The 23,553-nt window shown below is 39.0% G+C and overlaps 1 protein-coding gene across 6 annotated transcripts in view; it reads right to left on the reverse strand.

The window, feature by feature from the left end:
• Window positions 1-687: 687 nt before the first annotated feature.
• The window catches only part of mettl22 (methyltransferase like 22), a 53,690-nt gene continuing 30,824 nt past the window's right edge, over window positions 688-23,553 (reverse strand). For 2 of the 6 annotated variants that reach the window (XM_040124307.1, XM_040124301.1), the window contains 6 exons: window positions 19,567-19,735; window positions 10,994-11,119; window positions 5,635-5,698; window positions 5,262-5,440; window positions 1,440-3,826; window positions 688-1,102 (listed from right to left, as the gene is read on the reverse strand). In XM_040124307.1, coding sequence (XP_039980241.1) covers window positions 5,690-5,698; window positions 10,994-11,119; window positions 19,567-19,735 — 304 coding nt within the window. In that variant the 3' untranslated portion in view covers window positions 688-1,102; window positions 1,440-3,826; window positions 5,262-5,440; window positions 5,635-5,689. Of the gene's footprint in view, window positions 1,103-1,439; window positions 3,827-5,261; window positions 5,441-5,634; window positions 5,699-6,554; window positions 6,646-10,993; window positions 11,120-14,306; window positions 15,718-19,566; window positions 19,736-23,553 lie in introns of those variants that run through there. The other 4 variants (XM_040124304.1, XM_040124302.1, XM_040124305.1 and 1 more) reach the window with 4 other exon arrangements.

Genomic DNA, 23,553 nt, shown 5'->3' on the forward strand with positions numbered 1-23,553 from the left:
CCTGGCTGTGGGTCATCATGAGTACAATCAAAGCAAATCCAACATGTTGTATGAAGGTGACATCCCACAAACTTGCAATTAATTTATAATCGATGCATAGCAAAATTGGAAAATTTGTTTTTTTTTCCCCCTGCATTTTTAAATGCAGTGTGTAAACCTAAACACCTTTGATTTCACTTACGGGAACCGTCCTTGATGATGCTCAGTGGGTATACAATTATCATCACTCGCATTCCAGGAGGGTGATAGAAAACAGCTTTGGCATCACTGCAGCATGGTGGCAGATTCTCTTTTGTCTGATTGAATTCCTCCCAATCGAAATGGTAAAGGTTGTGTGTTGCCTTGCATAACTACCTAACCCACACAGATGCTGCCAGCAGGAGAGTAGTTAAGAGAGGCATTCTGAGGCATTAAGTACAAACTTAAGTACAATGTCGAGAAACTTCTGTACTTTTACTTAAATTTAATTTTTAATGGGGGACTTTTACTTGTAATCGGGTATTTTTACATTTCTGTATTCGTGCTTTTTTTAAGTAAAGGAGCTGCATAATTCTTCCACCACTGGTAATGATACAAAAAAAAAAATACCAATAGTAAATACTACTGAATATGGAATCCAAGGGTGTAATTGTTTTTCAGAAATTGTGTCTTGAACAGTGAAGTATTTTCCTTTTGTTATTGTATTTCTGTAAAAATGTAACATGGAAAGAAAATAAAAACATTCAAAAGCTGTTTCTTGTATTTATTTAGGGGCTTTAACTTGAACCTTACTTTTCAACTAAGTTAACTGTAAACCTTATTTAAAAAATCTGTGCAAATCATAAACAATTATTAACAATGGTTGAAGGACACAGTTAAGCAAAAATGCCCTCTACTTAGTACATGTTTTTGCCTCCTATGACTCATCCTCTGAATGACAGCCAGCCTCATAAAGCAGTCGGAAGATCTTGAATTTCACAGCTGACTTCTTTTGAGGGAACCTCACATTTTCATTGTTTTGTTGAGAAAATTTTTTGATCTATCCTCTCCAACCTCTTCAGTATGGCATCTTCAGTTTTTCTCCTCCTTTTTGGATCTGGAATCCCAGAGGTACTGCTTTGTTCTGAGCAGAGTGAGAGAGGCAGTGGTAGTAAAAGTATTTGAAATATTATACTTGAGCTAAAGATACTATAAACTAACTATAAAATAACTAGTCAAGTAAAAGTGTAGACACATCAAAAAACTTGTCAAAAGTATTTGTGCTTTAATGTACTCAAGTTTTCAAAAGTATTTGGGTTTTAATGTACTTAAGTTTTCAAAATTAACAGTACAAAAGTACAATTTGAAACATTTGGGGGACTGTAAAAGGGTCTGACAGCCTGGATACTGCTGATGGCTTTCCCCCATCTTTTCTATTAGCTACCAAAATATTTGAAAAAATAATGGAAAACTGTACTTACCACCACTGGACGGAGGTGAGGGGGTAGAAGTAGAATATACCAGTGAAGTGCATTTCACAGGAGTTGAAAAGGTTAAGATTTTTTGAAGGGTAGAAGGTGAAATTTAGAACACAGCTGCAATTGCAATTCCTCCACAGCAACCTTGAAAAATACAAATGTAATGGATTCAATCATTTTTTCAGCATAGTTACCCATGCTGCAGTAGTTTGTTTTCTGCAAATTGTTACTGTAATTACAAGAGGCTAACCTAAAGTTATTACAGCTATATGATAGCTTTATTTTGGCTATACAGCCTATATACTCATTTATATATACATATATTTATGTATATATAACCTGTGTTAACCACTGTTAACCCATGCGTTAATGTAGCGGTAGCTATTTAAAGACCCATAAAAAGGTAAATTTACCCAACGTTAAGCTAACAATGCTTGTTATGTGTTTCTGGCCCATGTGACCAAGTTTCAGTGTATTGCGTCAGTGTAATGCACTGCATTAATTTAGGTTAAGGTTATTTCAGGTTAACATAATCTTCAGGTAAATTAAACGGTAACGTTAACTTTCTATGTTCTCATTAAGTATGACATCTATCTATCTTAACTATGGATATCTGCTATGTCTCTTAAATTAAACAGGTGATAAAAGTTGTTTGCCACCGTTGTACATGTAGCTATGGAGTGTAGATGTCAAATTATGCTGGCTGGGTAGGAATAGCATAAATTTACTTCCTTTTTTATCAACAGATTGTCAGTTCACAAGCGGCACTGGTAGACAGATAGTAGGCTATAGCGTTTTTCGGATGTCTTACTTTTAATTTACCCAAATATTGTGATTACTGGACAATCAAAAATGCGCTCAAAATCTGGAGTAGCCTAGAGGTGTATGACACCAGTTACATATTTATGCTATGCTTTGTGTGTTCCTGTGCTACAAGCTTGTTTGTTGCCATGCTGCATAATTTCCCCTATGATGTGAATGTTGTATAGCTGGGTGCCAGGGTCTTTATCTCTTGCTTTAATGATCTCTTATGTGCTAATGGCTGCTTGTTGCCTGCTAATTCTTGCATAGTTTTAATATTTGTCTATGCTTATGTGCTTTTGCATGTTTTCTTTTAACATTTTTATAATAATTAATCAACCTGCCAGGGTCTGAAGATAAAATTTAGCCAGTAGGGATAAATTTGGGACATTTACATGATGGAGTCAAATGCTCATGTAAATTAATGTGCATTGTACCGTTCTGAAGTATAAACAATTAATTTCCATTGAAGATGGACATTGCAGATGTGGTGCCTTGTTAGTGCAGACTGTTAACATACACATCATTCTGGACTATTGCGTCTGAATGCACAACTTTTAAGATTTTATTTTTTATTTTTTTAGATTTCCTTTAGGTGATGAAGAGTTTAGTTTGATTTTTATTTATCCCTCTTCTTGCTCCTCAGCTTGCATCTCATGTGGGAGGGACGCAAGGGAGAAACGAGACGAGGGGAAATGAGGATGCTAATAAGTGAATGGGTTACAACATTATTTACACAAATCATAGACATTGATTAAGTCTGATGTAGAATTAAAACCAATTTACATGTTGTAAGAATTATTTTTTAATGGAATGTAGATTAGAAGATTGAACACCCACAATATATTAAAAGTAGTGACTGACACTACAGTTAAATATAACACTCAAATTGCAGCACAGATAGGCTGGAGAAGAAAATTCCCTCACCTACTGTAAATGTGAAGTTATTACAGCTTTTTCCTAAAGTATATGGAAAGCCCAAAACAGGAAATCTTTTCAATATGATACTTTGAAATTAACCACAGTTATTGTTAATGTATAACACTGTTTCCTGTGTTACGCTCTCTCTTTCATTTTGGTGTGTCTGATATTCGGTATGAGGACGCAGAAGACTATTTTAGGATGACTCATACACAAATGCTAGAAAATCTCTATTTAGAAATGCTGTTCATTTATACAAAGATTATATCACAAAAAAGTTAGAAGTGTGTTCTTATGTACAATGTAAATTTTATAGAAGAACATTTTTCATGTATGAGTTTGCTCATTTAATACTATAAATTCATACACGATAGTCCTCAACTGAAGCAGACATTCATGCACCTAGTCTGACAAGCTGGTATATGTATGTGATTCATTGGGATCCACCATATCTTAACTTAAGCGTTGTCTTTTACTGTAATTTGAAAGGTATCCACACTGAAAACTGAATGACCAGTGCCAACAGAAGGAAGACATCATGTAGGGAGCAGTGGATTTTGGCAGTGGATCATCTGGTTGTAGAAAGGGGAGACTCCATGGATAACATCCTTAGTTCTCAAATGGGTTGTGATGATAATGCCAGAAAACCACATCCAGTTCAGCTTCTTCTGATGAAAGGACAGACCAACTTTTTAGAAGTTTTTTTTATAATTCTCTGTTCTTAGTATTCACAGGTTCAATTTCTTGCCTTTGACTTCATTTCTACTGTTGTTAGATAGGTGATGGTGGTAACATCTTTAAAAACAGAATTTAAAAATATTAAACTAATTAAGTGATGGATGAACTCTCACACAGTCATTACCTTCACAGGTGGAAGTATTTCCCAATTTATATCAAAAGGGTCTTCAATAGGAAACAGCTGGAACTGGCCAACCAGAAGTGCACCCAGGAGCAAAATGTGACTCGATTAATAGACGTTTACTGCTGTTACCACTTTAGAAGTATATTTTATGCATACAAACTCTTTAGTGTGTGCTAGAGATTTGACATTTAGAATTCAAAGCATTTAGGCTAAGTAATTGATATTGCGTGTTATTGTATGGTTTTTCATTAGATGGAGACTTCCAAAATGTCAGTGTAGTACAACTCATGTACATTAGTTTTATTCATGATAAAAGTAATTATTGTATAGTTAGTGAAAAATGTGTTTAATACACCTTTGCAATTTGCAATCATATTTTTCTGTTATATTGAATTTTAAATAAACCTATTGTGATGCTTCATAAATACCTTTATTGCATATTAAAAACATTAAAAAAAGAAAGATTGTATAAAAGAATGTAATGAATGAATTAAATAACTACTTAACTAGTTAAAAGAAATACAGCTTTAGATCAAGGCAAAGGTGAACTTAACTGTCAGAAGAAAAGTTTGCATAATAGAAAGAGGTAGTTGAATCTCCAGTGCAACATAATTTTTAGTAACAAATATAAATTACCGTAGAAATGGTACCCATGAGAAACCACAGGTCACTATGAAATGGACAAAAAGGCAACATGACAGAGTATTTGAATGTAAATTTGCCCCAGTAAATATCTCTCTCTAAATAAGTAATGCTCTTGGAACACCACACTGACATTAACTATAATAATTGAGAACTATGAACTACATGAATAATGAACTAATGTTTAAAACTATTTACAATTTGTTACAGCTACATCTGACATGGGGACAGAGAGTGTCAAAGATCATGGGGCGGTGTAGACTGGGGTGTTAAGGGAATAAGAGCGGGCAGGGAATAGGAGAGGGTGTAGGGAACAAGGAAGAGCATAGCTGGACAGTGTTATGGCCACAAGTGTTAATTAAAAAAAAAAACAATATTAACAAAAATGACACTCATCGCATAAGGCATGACACTGTGGGCTATGTCCCTAATAAAAAAAAATCCATGAAGACTCAACTTAAACAGCGAACAAACTGTCCATCATGAACATTTCACTATTGCTGAAGTTAGTCTTTAATGGACTCAGCAAAACTGTTTAAAAATATAATTTCCCCTAGTTGTGAAAAAAGGAACATGTAACCATAAAACTGTTTACAAACCTGTGAGTCTTGTACATCGTGCTGGGATTGGCACCAGCTTTCCATCTGCATCCACTTGTACCTCTGGGTGATGCCAGAGAAGATGATCTTCATGTTTGGATGCAGGCTGCTCCCCATGGTGTCTGTAGCTCCCTGGGCCCCACATCGGATGTAGCTGTCCCCAGTGATCCAGACCTTGGCTGGAAAAAACATTGAATATTAAGAAATGTATCATATTGTAGGCTGTAGAGAAAAAGACAAAAGATACAGCACTCTTACTAGATGAGGTTCAAACAGATATCTGAAAATACATTATTGCGTCAGCTAAGTTGTAAAAAATAGTCTGCTGTAATGTTTTACATTAAATAGCAAAAGAAAAGTAACTAATACTCACTTTGGTGGCATTGTGTGGGTGCACATGCCACAATCAATCCCAGCACACAGTAATGTTACTTATTCTGAAAGAGATAAAAGAAATGATTCAAATAGATGTTTTGACACCCGTCATCAACAATAAAATGAACAGGACCAGCAAAAAATAGCCTACAAAGACTTAGCCAAAGACCATTTTTCATGTCTCATCCAGCGTTTTAGGTCATGTTTTCTTCGTTTTTTTTTTTTGCTTTACTTTCTGTTACTCACCTCTCTTCTTGTTTCAGATCCCCACTTCCTGCCCTTGTGTGTTTACTGCTTTCATGATTGTTTGCCTGCCCTGATGTGTTTTGACTGTGTCCAACTATCCCTGTCTCCCTTGTGTATTTAGTCTGTGTTCTCCCAGCTCCCTGTGCCAGTTTGTCTTCATCCCTAGTGTGAAGTGATCCAGCATTTTCTTAGTGTTTATAGTATTCCTACTACTGAACTGTCTGCCAGAGTTGTGCACTTGAGTCCTAATCCCTGTGTACCAGTTTTGATAGTACAAACTAGCAACAATGGACTCAGCCAACTCAGCCACTCTGCAAGCTGCCACTCACTCCTATGGACAAGTACATCTCTGCGTCCCTGGCTGCAGGGGAAAAGTGTCCTTCCTACTCTCCAGCCGGAGTGGGATTCTTCTTTGTGGACAAGAAGGACAAGACTCTATACCCCTGCATTGATTATCGAGGACTGAACAGCATCACCATTAAAAACAGGTACCCTCTCCCTCTCATTTTCTCTGCCTTCAAACTGATAGAAGGTGCTAAGATTTTTTCCAAGCTAGACTTAAGAAATGCTTATAACCTATTGGGGATAAGGGAAGGGGACGAATGGAATGTCTTCCAGGCCTTGGTAAACAATGTCCTTTGGGACATGCTGAACTGTTTTGTCTTTGTGTACCTGGATGACATCCTTATCTCTTCCCTTGAGGAGGAGACACACGTTGATCATGTTTGCCAATTCCTCTAGCACACCTCCTCGATCACCAGCTCTGTCAAAGCAGAAAAATGTGAGATCTATGTCACAACCATCTCATTCCTGGGCTTCATTATTTCCCATAACAGCATCTGGACGGTTCATTAGGAACTTAATTAAAGTGGCTGCCCCTTTCACTTCCTTAACCTCTCAGCAAATCAAGTTTCAGTTGTCCCCTCAAGCAGATCAAGCCTTTAGAAAGTTGAGTGAGAGCTTCACTTATGCTCCCATCCTCAGTCCCCTGATCCTCATCTTCAGTTTGTGGTGGACTTGGATGACTGGGACATTGGCACCGGGGAGGTTTTCTCTGAACATTTTCTGGTGGACAAGTTACACCCTGTGCCTTCCTGTCCAGGAAACTCACCCCTGCAGAGAGAAACTATGACGCTGGAACCAGAGAACTGCTGGCAGTAAAAGTTGCATTAGAGGAGCAGATGCACAGGTTGGAGGGAGTGGAGCATCCTTTCCTAGTGTGGACTGATCATAAGAGCCTTGAGTTTGTTCAGACTGCTAAACAACTCAATGACAGACAAGCAAGGTGAGCTCTTTTCTTTACTAGATTCAATTTCACAATATCATATTGTCCAGGTTAAAAAAATGTTAAACTCGATGCTCTTTCTAACCAGTTTGACTCAGATTCTTCCAGTTGCTCATCCACTAATATTCTCCCTTCTTCCTGTGTGGTTGGAGCCATCACATTGGATATTGCAGCAAAGGTCACGCAGGCCAACAGTGATTCTCCCGTGCCAGATGGTTGCCCCCCCAAACCGTTTTTTTGTCCCTCTCTCAGCTCTCAGGTGATCCACTGGGCCCACACGGGTCTTTTTGCTTGCCACCCTGGAGTCAAACGGACAGGTTTTGTCATTTAGCAGTGCTTCTGGTTGCCTTCCATGGAACGTGAGGTTGGGGAATATGTGGTGACTTGTCCAGTCTATGCCTGAAACAAGACTCAACGGCACCATCCTGCTGGTCTTCTGCACCCTCTCTCTGTGCCCCAAGACCCCTAGTCTGACATCTTCACGGATTTCATTACCAGACTGCCTCCCTCTAAAGGTAACAACCTCCACTCTCACGGTGATGGACAGATCTCTAAAATGGCACATTTTCCATTCCTCTGCCCAAATTTCACTCAGCCAAGGAAATGGCTGAGGTTATGCTCTCCAATGTTTTTTGCTTACATGATTTTCTCAGAAATGTGGTATCAGACCGGGGGCTGCAATTCAGCTACTGTTTTTCGGGAAGGAATTTTGCCCAAGTTTTGCCCAAGCCCTTGTCTGTCCATGTCACCGTACATATAAGTGTTGGCATTTTGGCAGCTCCTCAAGACCTCAGCCTGTTACAAGAGGTTGGCAGATAGACAGCGGGTCCCAACTCCATCCTTCCAAAACAGTCATCATGTCTGGCTCTCTGCTAAGGCTCTCCGACGTGGGTGGAGTAGCGTAAGTTGGCTCTCAGGTTTGTAGGCCCGTTCCCCATATCAAAAGTTATTAATCCTGTGGTTGTGCACCTTAAGCTCCCCAGATCCTGTTAAATCAATCCAAAGCTCCATGGCGACCGCATAAAACCAGCCAAAGAGAGTCTGCGTGTTCCTTCTTCCAAACCCCCACATACCCCCGGATCATCGATGGAGAGACAACTTACTCAGTCAAGCACTTCCTGGTGGTTTGTTGCCACTGGTCAAGGCCGTCAAAATCTGGTGGATTGGGAAGGTTACAGTCAGGAGGAAAGGTCCTGGGTCTCTTGTAAGGACATTTTTGACCCAGACCATATCACTTACTTTCATCACCATCATCCTAACCAGCCTGGGCCATCGGGAGTCATCCCCGAAGGGAGTTTACAGTTATGTCTCGACCAGTGTCTTAGGTCATGTTTTCTTTGTTTAACATTTGGTTGCTTCCTGTTTTGTGTTACTCACATCTCCACTCAAGCATTCCAGCATTTTCCTAGTGTTTAGTGTTCCTGGTTTTGTGGTCCCTGCTGTGTTTTTGATTCACCTCTGCCTAGCCCTTTTTGGATTGTTAGCCTGACTGACTGCCTTCCCGTGTAACAAATCCTTTTTCCTGAGTTAAGACGTTTTGATTATACTACTGACTAACTGTCTCCAGAGTTGTTCACTTGAGTCCTCATCTCTGTGTATGAGTTTTGATACCGTTTATATTAACGCACACTCATAACGTTGAACCATGTACTTAATTAATTTAACTGGTAGAATGCCAAATAATACACGTTAATCAATAGTGTTCTGTGATGTAACATTAACTAAATGAGCTAATTTCCATCTGCTAATTCGCTGTCTCTTGAACGAACAGTACTTCCAGACACCAACAGTTAACCGTAACTTATTGACACTGACAAACCTTCAGTGACCGTGTCACTGTTAACACTCAGTTGGGAAACATAACCATAGATTTGTAGAACCAATTTTAAAACACGGTATTAGAATATGTTTTACCATAGGAGGTTACACACACTGTAACTTACGCTACAATAACATTACATAAGGTAACATAAGGTTACTCCTCATATATGTAGTATTTGCCAAATGTGGACATGTATGCAAATAGCTACTAAGATCACTTTAAAACTTGACCATAAACTTTACCTTGAATTATGGAAGCTTACTTTGTTAGCAGCGACTTTGCATCCTATAGCTGGAGCCTTGTGCGGTCAGGTTGCCGGTATAAGTGGGTGTGCATGGTGTCTTTTGGGTCCATATATCAGTCAGAGCCACGCCTTGCTCCTCCCCAGCTTCGCCCTCTTGTTCAAATATGGTTACTTCTGGCTCAAAAAAAGCAAGATGGCGACAGCCAAAATGCCAGACTCGAGGATTCAAAACGGCAGTTCACAAACCCACAATCTCACCACTGGAGGGACACAATTGCTCTGGATTTCAGCTCTCAATTCATGAAGAATTTCCGTGTGTACTGGAAATTGTTTGAGCACATCTGCGGTCAGGTCTGGCATGTCATGGGGAGAAGGAACATGAATTACCGTTTATCTGTCCCAATCTGAAAGTGATTGTCATCTGGAAGCTGGCCACCGGCAGTGAAAACAGGACCATCAGCCATCTTCTTGGGGTAGGCCTGAGCACTGTGTTTAGTTGTGTCTGGGAATTCTGCAAAGCACTCATCATGGTGCTGCTTCCTGTCCAACGGCCACCCTTCTCCATAACCGCTGGAGAATACCAGTGTATTGATGCAATAGATGGAAGCCACGTTCCAATAATAGCACTAGAGGAGTATCCTCGAGACTATTACAGTCAGAACGGATGGTATTCAGTTGTTCTGCAAGCAGTTGTGGATTGCAAAGGTCTTTTCTGGGATGTATGTGTTGGCTATCCAGGGAGGGTGCACGAGGCAAGAGTACTACAACAGTCATATTTGTGGGAGCTCTTAAGTGACGAGGAATTACGAAGACAAAACAAAGTGACCATCTCTGGCTATGATGCTGAACATTACCTGATGAGTGACCTGACCTACCCCATGCAGAACTGGCTCATGAAGCCCTTTTTGAACACTGGCAGACTGACCCCTGAACAACACACCTACAGTTACAGCCTGAGCAGTGCATAATCGGTTGTGGAGATGGCTTTTGGGAGATTAAAAGGACGATGGAGGTGCCTCCTGAAAAGAAATGACTGCAAGCTGGAGCTGAGCAAAAAAATGGTGCTGACCTGTTATATGCTTAATGACATTTGTGAGGAACATGGTGACAATTTCACCCAGCACCCAAACAGGCATGTAAACATTCAGCGTCCTGTTCAGGCATTACCTGAGCATGGTAATCCAGAAGGGGCTGGCATTAGAGCTGCATTGATGGAGTACTTTAACAAAGGGGATGAGTGATTTTTTTTCCTTACAGCACCACTGTCACAGTTTTGTAACCTTACCTGTTCTGTTTTGTTTTTGCGTTTGAAGACATTTAACCTGTCATAACTTGTATTATATGTTTCTCTGTTGATTAAGCATATTGAAGCAGACTTCTATTCAAAAAAAAATCGCTTTATATTGAAGAACAATGCATTAAATACAGTAATATGTACATAATACAAAAGTCACAAAAAATGTTAAGTGTAGAGTGCAGTGTGCTGAAAGTGTGCAATATTAAACTTTCCAATGAACTTTTTTATAACACTTTAGTGTGGTTTATGTACATTTTACAGTCATATGTGGGATTTGTGGGATTGAGCCTCCATCTCTGCCACTATGCAACCCAATGGCCCAAGCATAGCTCTGATGTCTACCTTCATTTTCAGCAGCAAGGCGTCGTTCATATCCTTGCTGTGCTGCAAGATTTATCAATGTTTGCATAGCATCTGGTGTGAGAGACTACTATATAGGCCTACCCAGAACAACAAATTTTACCTCATCTGGCCTGTGATGAAGACACAGAGCTTTGAGCTCCAAAGCTGCAAGACAGTATGGGCGAGCTGCAGTCCAGTGGTGGCGGTAGGTCTGCCTTGGCAGCGACATCATCGATGGCAGACAACTCTATAAACAACAAAAACAAGAGAATATTGCTTTAAAAAACAAAGTTGTCCGCTACACTTTATAAAGAGTTAGCCTTTTGTGAAGGCAATGGCAACGATAGAAATTAGCATGTTAACGTTAACTATTGTTGCCACTGTTCGGTAGCTGGCTAGCTAGCTAATTGTTGTTCAGCTAACATTACCCAAGCATGCGTATCAACTAATTTCTCACATCAATGTTATGAACGTCGAACATAACATTATTGTTACAAAAGTTAGTAATGTGAGATTACATTATATGAGAAATTAGTAGTCGTCGAAACGCCAAGAACTGGTTCAAGATTAGGTTCCGGCCCTGAACCAGCCCTTGTACTGCCTTGGTGGAGAAGGGGTAATAGAATCTAGGATTACGGTACTAAGTAAGTGGTCATGGCTTGGCATGATCAAAGCAGACCGACCCCAGAGTCTACAGACAAGCTAACGCTAAGGTTAAAGGATCACCAGAGTTTATACAATTCATCCTGGAACATTAATTTCTGTACCGAATTTGATTGCAGTCCATCCGAAAGTTGTTGGGACATTTGAGTCGATACATATACCTATATATATATATATAATTACATACACACACACACACACATTATATATATATATGTGTGTGTGTGTGTGTGTGTGTATATATATATATATATATATATATATATATATATATACATGCTGGCTCTTCCGTGACCCAGGTGGATATGCATACATCCACATCACATTAAATGTTTACCATTACCTTTTACAGCATCATCAAACATATTTAAACAAAATTATTTTTGAATATCACTGTACAAGCTCAAAATCTTTTTGACCCTAATTTGAGCCAATTGCCTACTAAAAGGACGGATCATTATTACACAGTGCAATGTGTTCTCATATTTAAAAGAACCCCGTCCTAAGTCCGACTGAAACTGAAACTACCATAAAGAATCGTATCGTATCACTCCAGCCAGTCAGGGATAGATCCATGAAAACATGAACATAATGTGGAATGCACCCTAGCTTCACTCCCTTGCAAGGACAGGTGGGTGAGTTCCAAAAGGCAATATCGCTCTGCACCTGGGAGGGCACACACAGCCTGCGGAGCTTGTCGTGGCTCGGATACAGTTTGAGATGCACAAACCATCGTTGGAGGTTCCTCGTGTGTAGCAAACCCAAGCACACGACCGGGCTACGTGCTGACATCATCCACAGCAGCGACATGAGCCTCCCTGCAGTCACCGACGCTGCTGTTTCCACCCGGTGAGCCAGCATCTAGGCCTAGTTCCAGATACTGCACCTGCTGACTCGGCTGCAGAGCACTCTTTCCGAAATTCCCAGCACAACCCAGTTGCTCGATGTCCTGGATCACCACTTACGTGTGAGCCCTGGCTTCATGCTGCGAGGAGGCGAAGGGCCAGCCAATGGTCGATGTAGGTCAGAATCCTCACTCCCCTCTCCCTGGGCAGACTCAACACTTTCTCCACACATTTGGAAAAAGAGCGTGGCGCCAGTGAGTAGCCAAACAGGAGGCGACAGTACTTCTAAACTCTCTCTCCTACCGTGAAACGCAAATACTTCTTGTGCCTCGGTAGAATGGGGACATTCAATTTTGTGTCCGTCAGGTCTTTGGATGTCATTCAGTCACCTAGCTGGATGCGTTCCAGCAATTGCCTGACCGTCAGCATGCAAAGGGGCGGCTGCGCAATGATTTTGTTCAAATTTCAGGTCGAGTATGGGTCTCACAACCCCTGATTTCTTGCAAACTAGGAAATGTGGGGAGCCTTCGCGCCCCGTTCTCTGAAAAAGCTGAAGGGGTTAACTATTGGGAAAGCCAGTTAGAGGACGGAGCACTTATGGAATAGAATCAATGTATTTCTGAAGACCAGAAGAGCTACAAGCAAGAAGAAACAGCACATTTACTGTACCATGGCAACATGCAGCCACAGTTTTAACTAAGAACGGTCACGTTCGGCTTGTCCTGCTGTCTTCTTCTACAGCAGACATACTGGACTTATATTATTTCCCACTGATAGCTAATGGCAAGTCTTGTATATGTCTTCCTGCGTCACAGATTGCCTCCAATCCCTAAATAAACACGTACTCGATATATATATATATATATATATATGAAACACAGATAATGCAGGACTCTTTGAAAGTTTGCACAACACTTGACACTGTCATCATCAGGTGACTTTAATAGTTTTAGATAGTAAAATGGACAAGAAAGGATTAGATAATATAAATATGTATATGTAGTCACCTGGTGATGACAGTGTTAAGTGTTTCAAAGAGCCATGCATCGTCTGTGTTAGAAGAATAAAGATTAACAAGCAATATGTTATTATAATTGCCATCCATTTCTAAAATAATCCATCTACCATCTGGATCCACATGTGGAACATTAAAAGTAATATAATTTATATTTTTAACCATTACCATGACACCTTTACCATTCCTTTGACCCTGAATAGAAAAAAATCACTTCCCCATTCATCAGTGCATTGTTTTGCAAATTATATTATTTATATAAAATATTATAAATATTTGTAGGACCTTCAAATTTCACATTCGCACCCTTGACAGTTTAGGCCACACAGCTGCTTTCTTTATGATAATAATTAATAACAAAAACTAATAATGATAAAGTTCAGACCAAAAACTGGGTTGCAACACTGTTGGTACTTGGAGCCCTAACTAGACTTGCAAGCAAGTATAACCAAGCACCCCAACACAATTCAACAACTGAGAAGCAAAAAGCATCAACACTGTCTAGGGCTTTAACAGATGTTTTAACACACATATAGTTAGGTCCATAAGGACGGTGATACAATTTTCGTAATTTTGCCTCTGTAAACCACCACAATGGATTAGAAATGAAGGCATCAAAATGTGATTGAAGTGTAGACATTCAGATCACCTCAGACAGTGCACACTGCTAGTATGTGATCCAGTCTTGGATCTCAAGGACTTTTTAGTCTTTGTTGGTACTGAAATCTTTCTCAATTAATCACTTTCCATCTCATGAGTGACAGAGTAACCAAGTTTAAGTAACAACCCATTTTTTCCCATTAGTGCAGCTCAAGTTAACAGGAGCTGACAAGACCTGAAGCCACCAGATCACAAAATCACAACTCACCTAACTTCACCTGCATCACACATTTAATGCATGAATCGACCTTAGCTGGTCAAAAAATAAGAGAATCATCATTTTTTTTAAACACAGTTTTGAGATCATAATTGTCTCCCACGACTTTTAGGGAATTGCAATACATATCGTGTTCATGCAGATAGAACATACAATATGGTTATTCAGGCTCTTTCTGTTTTTTTAAACAAACAACTCAAAACCAACTGTACAAATGCTAAATTTAGGAATAATCAACAAACTGTGTGGAATAAAAAAAAAGAATACAAAGCTCAACTGTAGTCAGAAGTGCCCCAAAACACTGAAGTCTAGTCAGGTTTTTGGGAGACCACATTCACAGTGTTTGATCCATTGTTACACCAACCAATTTTTTTCCACCTGCAAACTCCAGTAGATAAAAGCCTGCTTCGGTCCAATGTGAACTTCGGAATATAACATGTTGCTAACATGAAGTAGAAGATGTCGTACCAGTTAGCCCTTAAATTGTGTCTTCTATTCATCAAACCTGTTGAAACAATTCATCTATCTGCAGCTTTCCTTTGTAATTTTGGCAGCAGATTTACAGCTTTTTTCAGTTTCATATCACAAAGTTCTTTTAAGGACTAAAACAGAAATCACAAGTTCTGGTACTAATAAGCTTTTGTCATTTTTTAAAAAATTTTTGTCATTATTAAATTACTTGCAAACAAGGCTGCTTTTCAGTATTCAACTCAAAACACAGATATTCTCAAAAACATCTGAATGCACCAACAAGAAAGTGTTTTTAAAATTATTTTTTCTTCCAGCTGTATTGCTACGCAAGGATGATGTAATTTTGATAAAGTATAATTTGTTTTCATATCTACTGTGATGTAGTTTCCTTGTCAAATGTGTTTAAATAATATACACCTGTTTAAATGCTTGTCCTAATTTTGAAGCATTCCATGCTGCCACAAAATAAATAATAATAATTTTTTTAAAAAGTTTTAAAGCTTAAGATGGCATGCAGCCAGATGTACTCAGTATATGGTGAAATTTTATTTGAACTTGTTTTTAATCAGATATACTGTACAGACAGCTCTAGTTGACTTTCCATTAACAAAGCTAAAGTAGTCTCATTGCGGTTTGTAAGAACGCACAAATCAAGCTGAACAATAAATAATGCTAAATTCATACAATGAATCAGTGAGCTGTTTTAAAACTGTATTTGTCAAAATGCCTGTTTCATTCTTGAATACAATAAATTATATCATTTTACTTAGGTGGGAACAGGAGATGCTGCTTTAAGTATCTACATTTAACATTTCAAACCATCAACTGTTAACTGGAGCACATTTTATGTTCAATTCTGGGGAGAGAACAGTGTTACGCTGCTCCGATGTCAGTCCAGGTCAAGATGAAAACAGCTCAGAATCCGACTGTGCTTGGTCAAATGGAAGTGGAGTGGCAGTCACCTTCCACAGCTCCTGCAGAAATTGATAATAATTCAAAAAAGCTTTAAAAGAATTCATCATCTGCATCTGATCTATCTAATCTGTGTAGGAGTGGGGAGCTACAAAACCCAAACCACAATCTTTTCCTAATCCTAACCAGGTGGTTTTGTGCCTAAACTTAACAAAACCATTCCACAGGCTTAACCGTGTGTTTATTACTGTAACCATGACGACGGACGTTCGTCAAACTTCTGGTGTAGGGGCGCTATTTCAGGAGACACTCTTGTGGGTCATAACAGAGATTAGGGAAAAACGACCTATATGGTTGCTCAGGTTGGAGGACTTGGTTTAACATATGTTAAATTAAATAACCATGTAATCTGGTGAAGGTGTATCTAACTCAGGCCAAGAAAAAGGACCTCACTCTGCCAGCCTGTTGTGGCAGTGACTGTAAAGCAACTGCTACTTTGCTGTGCAGCCTGGCTGGTCCAAGGTCTGCCACAAAAGCTTCTACTACCAACTCTTCTGCACCACATTGTCATGGGGCCACCAACGGAGATCGTCATTGGACTTCCCAGGCAGGGCACAGACAAAAACTTTGTCCCACCTGCCTCTTCACCTAGCCATCAACAACTCTGTGGGCTTTCCCTGCAGCACAGACATCTGGGAGCTTCAGGAAAGTCAAGTCAGTTTTATTTTTTTATTTATAGAGCCAAATCACAACAGAGGTTATCTCAGGGCATTTTTCATATAGAGTAGGTCTAGACTGTACTTTTTCTAATATTATTTAAAGAGACCCAACATTCCCCAGATGGAAACTGCTGAGGGACTGCCAACACTCCTCAGTGCACATAATTAATAGGTACTGTCTTCTTCTGTAATGCCAAGGGTGTGTTCTAAGTTCACCTCTGAGGTAGTGATCCTGTATTGCAGCATGTATATTGACCAGACAAAATCTGAAATCTTTAATTGTCATATCCAGAATAATCCACCTTCCACAGGAATCACTTAAAGTCTTTCAGTATTTCAGCATTTCATATCCAGTGTTTTTGCTTAAAAGAATTGAGACAACTCCAATAATTTACTAGAACCATTGTTAAAAATTAGATTTGGCCATTCTCTTATCCATTTTGTTTAATCAGTGGGGTTAGAATGAGTCTTCTGTGAACCAGGTATAGATGTATGCACAAGTTTGGGCACCCATGGGGAAATTCCATATTTAATTGATTTTTGAATTGAAAAGAAAAAAATAAAACCCCTGCAGCAAAAAGACATTCTTTCAGTGTTAATGCATTGTTACTTTTTATTTTAAGAACTTTTTTCATGAAAAAAAACAAAAAAACAAAACAACGTTCTGGAGGAAAGCTGTGATCAGATGAAACAAGATGGAGATATTCGGCCACAATGACAAGAAGTACATTTGGAAATGATTTGGAAAAATTAAAGTAAGCTGCTGGAATGGTCTCCCCAAAGTCCTAGCCTCAACCCTACTGAGTCCATGCAGGAAAACCAAGAGTCAAAAGCAGTGTTCAAAGACCCAACTACAATTCTGCCAGAAGCTTGTTGATGTGTACCAAAGGCAGCTGATTGAGGTGAAAACAGCCAAGGGACTTGCAACCAGGGCTGGAATGATTTGAAACAATGTTCCGGCACATTTGATTAATAAGTAGGCCTAGATAAATCTGAGTGGCAGTTTCATACGTAATAATGTCAAGCGAGTTCATTTTTTGTGCACTGCAGCCTGCCATCCTTCCAGCTGATGCCATCCAGATACCCACTCAACAAATCATAAATTAATGTAACCCTACAGCCCTGTCCCCACACTCAACACACATCCTTTTTCCGTTTTCATCCATAGTTGGACTGGCCATAGGGCATACCAGGACAAATCCCAGTGGGCCGCTAAATCGGTGGGCCAGTGGACTGTGAAAAAATCCATAAAGTTTTTACCGCCCCTTTCAGTCTCTTTACCGGCCCTCTCTATAAGCTTGTTATTCAGGATGCATGCAGCACACATCTGGTGAGTCGACAACCTTTTACTTCAAGCTACTAGCAGTATCTATAAATATTATTTCAAATGAGATAATAACTGACAGATTTGCAGCCTTATCATTACAAAAGAGCCCTGAGGTTTACAGTGTTAAAGGCGACACCATGCCCACAACTTCCACATTTAATTTTTTTATTGTCCACTAGACATTCAGCAAAAACACAAAAACAGTTGATGTGATTGGCTTTCAACAGTAAATTGTACCCAGTAAATTGTACACAAGTTTAAGTTGATGGGATTGCCTTTAACCAGACTTAAAAAAATTACATATTTATATATTTTGTTAAGCTTGGTTTTCTATTTTTTCTTGTTCTTCTTTGCTTCTTTTTTCTTTCTTTCTGAATACTTCCCACCAAAGTTGTCTTCAAAATACAACTGTACTCTGTGCTGGGCTAAACTGAAGACTGATTATTACCAATACAGTCATCCAATACTGTTTGTAGAATGTATTAAGTGCTTTATTTCCTACATTGAACACCTCAGTCATACTACTAAAGTAACAAGTATCTGTAATGTATCCACAATTTCTAATTTTTCCCTCATTTTATCATTGACTGATTACATATTAAAAATGGCTCAGTGCATGATTTAACTGTACTTAATTTGACCCTCTGTCCATTTTCTACACATTGGTGAGTTGTTCGACACACGTTTCAAGTGGATCCAGTCAGATCATTTGGAGAATAGGATGTTTCCTGAGCTCTACCAAAGATATCAAGACTTTTAAAGCAAATCTTCACACCCAGTATCTGGATAATCCAAATATATTCTGTGATGTCAGCAAGATTCCAGTTCTCACGCATCATGTAAGCAGAATGATTACACACAGGATTTACAGTAGCGGCAGTATTGTGCACAGCATGAAAATGCAACCAAATGCAAAAGCCTTATAATTTAATCAACAAACAGAAGCATATCTTGGTTCTACAACTTGTAGCCCACAGATTTGACCGTCTACTAAAGAACTTTACTCTGCTCCTGGAAAAGGACATTTGGGATGCGTTTTGTTGAATTTGGCATGCTGTACTCATGTTAGGCCAGGAACTCTATATGGCAGCCAAATTCTTTTACATTTAATATCGTAATAGGGATGTAACTTGAAATTTACGTTTAGCCTATGAGGTTTTGTCAGTGGATATTCTTGCAGGTAAAGGGGAAAGATCAGTATATTTCCTTTTGAACTAAGGGTCTTACTTGCTTATGCCAAGTAGTCACAGACTAGGTGACATCAGAACATCAAAGTGAAGACACAAAGGTATTATATTAATTACAGAGCTCCAAAAAGATTGTAACATACTGCAAGACCACAACACATAGTAAAATATTGACTTCATACTTTTACAGCAAAGACACAAAAAAGACATCTCAGAGTTCATTCTATGAAGCTTTTCATGTGTGTAATATATTCTGTGTATACTGTTGGCATTATGCCTCATGGCTTCTCTACACAGGAAATGTGTTTTTCATTCATCCAACTCACAAACTTGTTCATATCAGCCTCTCCCCAGGCTTTGTAACAGCTGACGTTTTTCTTTACACTTTAAGTGCAAAGCATAATTTAACACATTCCACATAGGCTGCGTAGTTAAAATAGCACATTAGCAGAGCAGCAGCAGCAGCTTAAGTCCTCTGTCTGTGGCTACAGAGGATGTGTTCAGACACAGTACTACTGTGTAGGTCATTTGGTTTTTGTTCTAATACGTTTAGTATAGGAAATTGATTCAGCTTTAGATTGAATATAGGTTTGGCCTCAAGGTTAAGGTTTGTTTAAAGTTAAGCAATAAATATTGTTTCCAGTAGGATATAATAATGTGTGTGAGTGTTTCCCTTACCAGTTGCTCTATGCGTTCATACACAAGAAACTGTGTGAAGTTAGAAGGGAGCTGTTCCACTCTGAAGCTGCACCGTCCATCCACTAGGCCCTGGAGTTGGGACATACAGTGACTGAAATGGTTGTAAGCCTCACAGGAAACATCCATGTGTTGCAGGGTGAAGTTCATCCTTGTACAGTAAGACATCAAGGCACAGCAGGAAACCTGATTACTGCCAGGGCTTGGAACAGAAAATTCAAAAGAGCAGCTTCACACAAAAAAAGACATAATGAAAAGCTTGTTTGGGCTGAACATTCAACGAGAGTGGCTTAGGCCTCACCCACATCAACAAACCCAAAAATGACAGATCAAGCTCCCTATTTCACTGTGGCTGTACCATATTTGGGGCAGAGAGACAAAGAGAACAGGTTAACAGTACAGAAAAGCTATTTACGTTGTATGTTTCACAGTGGCAGCACTTAAAAGTGTCGCACTTATCAAAGTGCGACACTTTTGGTTGCAGCACCCCTACAGGGGAGTTATGGTAAGGAAACAGTATCCTCCAACTCAACTCCAGCCTCATAAAAACATAAACATCTATTAAACATGGTTAACACAGTGCCACAAGTCACGGAAATATTAAACACAATGTGCTAAAGTTAGGAAGAAAACTTCTCTGTGAAGACTCATTATATTTCATTTCATTTCATATATTATACACCTGCTGTCATAAAACTGTTATTGATCTATCTACTATATTGATCTTGTCAGATGATGTCATGTTCATGAAATAGCCATTAGATTTCATCAGCAACCAGCTTGCAAATACTTCTGCTGAGACCAAATCTATTTCTCTGTGTTTCTTATCTGCTCTGATGTCTGACACTTGAAACATAAAAACATGTAAATGAGATCAACTACATTGTCAGTTTGGTTGAATTAAAACACAGTATAGGTGACCAGAGAGAGTGGCAGAACCAAGCTTTAATGGTTAATTCACACTATCAGTGAATGTAGAACACAACACTCTTTCAGCTGAGCACATCGTTGTGCATGATGTAATCATGTAGCTTAACAGGCAGTGAAGATTTCCAAGACAAAAGAAAGGCTATAGATCAGTTTTTATTCAGTTATTCTTAGTAATGCACACCTGATTTTATACTTAACTTTCAACATTTCTTCTTTGGTCGTTTGAGTGATACCAGTAAGGGAGCGCGCAATCCATGAGTGATCCGAATCAGCGTTAAAACTACAGAGGAGCTAGGGCCTAGATCCTTCAAAAAAGAGACTTGACCTCCCCTGGAAGCAACAAAATTTCGAGTTTGGGTGGTTCTCAAGAAACCCATGATATTATAACCATTAGCATTTCACATCCTAAAATCAATGATATTAGAAATTCATAAAAGCCAATGTCCAGTCATTGGTCATTTTAAATGTGTGGGTGTGGCTCTGCCCTGTTCAATGCTTCTAACTTTTTTCCTGGTGGGTCACTACACAATTTGAGCCAGTGACTCTGAAACCCCCCCCCCAAAACATCAGACAAAGTGGTGAAAGTGGTAAAAGAAAGAGAGAGCGAAAGAGAGCAAGGGGGAAGAGAGATTGATGTGGCTGTATGGTGGTGATCAGCCCAGCACTGTGGTTCTATGTGGCTGTCATTTCCCCCATGTCTGTCCCTATCCCCAGCTAACTACAGTCAGTTCAGTTCTGCTGCTCCGGGTTTAAACGTTTACTGGAGTCAGCTCCAAACTAATTGACACCACGTCAAAGAGGTTGTTGGTGTGGCTACATTTTGTTAAAACAGACGACAAAAAGTTGACTGTAAACTTTGCAAAGAGCAGTTTGCATATCACAGCTCAACAACCAACATGGCATGTCATCTAAAAACGGCAGGCTTACTTGTATGCGTTACGATCATCTATCAACTTTCATGTTTATGCTTAAGGGTTTGAGTGTAGACTGCTCAATATTTTTTGTGCTGGGATCACCATTTGATATAGTTCTATTTTTGGAATCATATCAATATGAGCAGGTGCATGCTGGTCAGCTTTGAGTCTGTTGTTATTTCGGTATAAAATAATTTGGTTAAAATGATTTAATAGGCTGCAAATACTAGCTTTTTATGTTTATATTATAATTAATTTGGGCTAATAAGGCTACCAGGTATAGTGCAGTCAGTCCAATGTGGCTGATTTAGTTAATCTAGATATAACCTGTAAATTTCTTTCCCCACGACCAATTGATTTGTTGAAGAATAGGTACGATTTCAGTCGACCAAGATTTTCTTTGGTTGACTACAGCCTTACAATTGTCACAGATATTCTTTGGATACTAGATATCATATGTTTCAAATGTTGTTCAGATATGTCAAATCATGAGTCTGCAGTGACATTCAGTGTCTTACTGTAAATAGTACTGTATGCACAAAATTTTCTATTTCAAGAACAAAAAAAATATTCTAAATAGATACGTTTAATTCAGCATTGAAAATTAACATTTAATGTGTTTATAGCAGGAACAACTGTAAATCAGTCTGCATTGATCTATAAATGAATATGAATGATTCTTACATTAACTATTTTCCACGGCTGCTTTATATTGTATGAGAAGTTTCTCTTTCAGTTCATCAAATTGCTGCAGCCATCTGACGGCAGCAGGACACATATGTTGATAAATCTGCAGCCTCTGATTGGAAAAGTGCTGTGTCAGAGTGCAGTGACATTACACATGACTGTCCAATGTGTTTACCTTGATTAAATTATATTATATTAAATGACACTGCTACAAAATAACCCCTTACAATTCTACACACATCAAACTGGTCGGTTATAACTTGGTATTCTATTGATTTAAGTGGGAAATGTCAGATTCCTGGGGCTCATCAATCATGTGAGGCAAAGCCTCCTCTCCAACTTTTTTAAAAGCAAAAGTAGCATTTCATGTTTTATTCTTGAAATGTACTATGGTGCAAACACTGCTATGTCATATTTTAAGCAACCATTGATGAGGTGAGATACAACATATATGATTGAAATAGTGTTGAATAAATGCGATCATAAAAACCAAATAATTGTTTCATTATTTATTTCTATTATAATTGTACTTTAACAGTAAATATAACTCAACACATTTGGTGCTGTGTGTTCACATCATACTGCTCTGTGCCATCAGTATGATTTCCTGGAAAAGCTGATTCTCAATTTGTTGAGCTGTTGTCATCATGTGCTACTGTGATTGGCTCAGCTGTTTCAGAGCAATGAGACAACTGATGTGATTGCCTAAGAGAGTATTTATCACCACACCCTCTGAACTATATTCTAATACACCTAGCCCTTTTGCACTTGCTGTTGCACCTACAAGAACCAAAATAGCAGGTGCTCTTAAGAGACACTCAAAGAGTCTGTGTGCCCAATTAAATGTATTTAAGATACTTAAGACACCACACTCCTACAAACATGGATGGAATATATGTGTAACCACTTAATTTTCTGAAATGAACAAAAACAAAGAATACACAAAGGACTAGTGCAGTGCCGCTTCAAAATGTGCCTGTTGGTGGGGGCTGATTGATTCGCATGCGTTAATCCATCTTGCAGCTTTTGTGAGAGCATCATCCAAACAACTTCACACTCAACACTGCACTTCCATGACATACTGTAGTTGTGTCCCCCGGCAATGCTAGAGTAAACGCGTTATTTCTGGAGTTGGCTGCTCTGCTCCACTCTATATTGTCAGGGTGACGGCGTAGAAAGTGCCGTCACATTTGAGTTCGGCCTTTCTTGAAACCCTGGCATGTGTGTGCTGTAAATTTTCCAGGTGCTGCACTGCCCTTGTAGTGTAGCTACACCTTTTTCTTCATGTCAAGTAACATATCGTAAAGTGATGTTTGAAGCTTTATTGACACTGTACTTCCTTGGGTCGTCAGCACTACAACCTGCAAAGTTTAGCGGTTCTCAAGAAAATCAAAATACAGACAGATAAACAGACAGAGATTCCTCAATTTATAGTTAA

This window comes from Xiphias gladius, chromosome 3 (genome assembly GCF_016859285.1).
Source record: "Xiphias gladius isolate SHS-SW01 ecotype Sanya breed wild chromosome 3, ASM1685928v1, whole genome shotgun sequence".
Taxonomy (NCBI): domain Eukaryota; kingdom Metazoa; phylum Chordata; class Actinopteri; order Istiophoriformes; family Xiphiidae; genus Xiphias; species Xiphias gladius.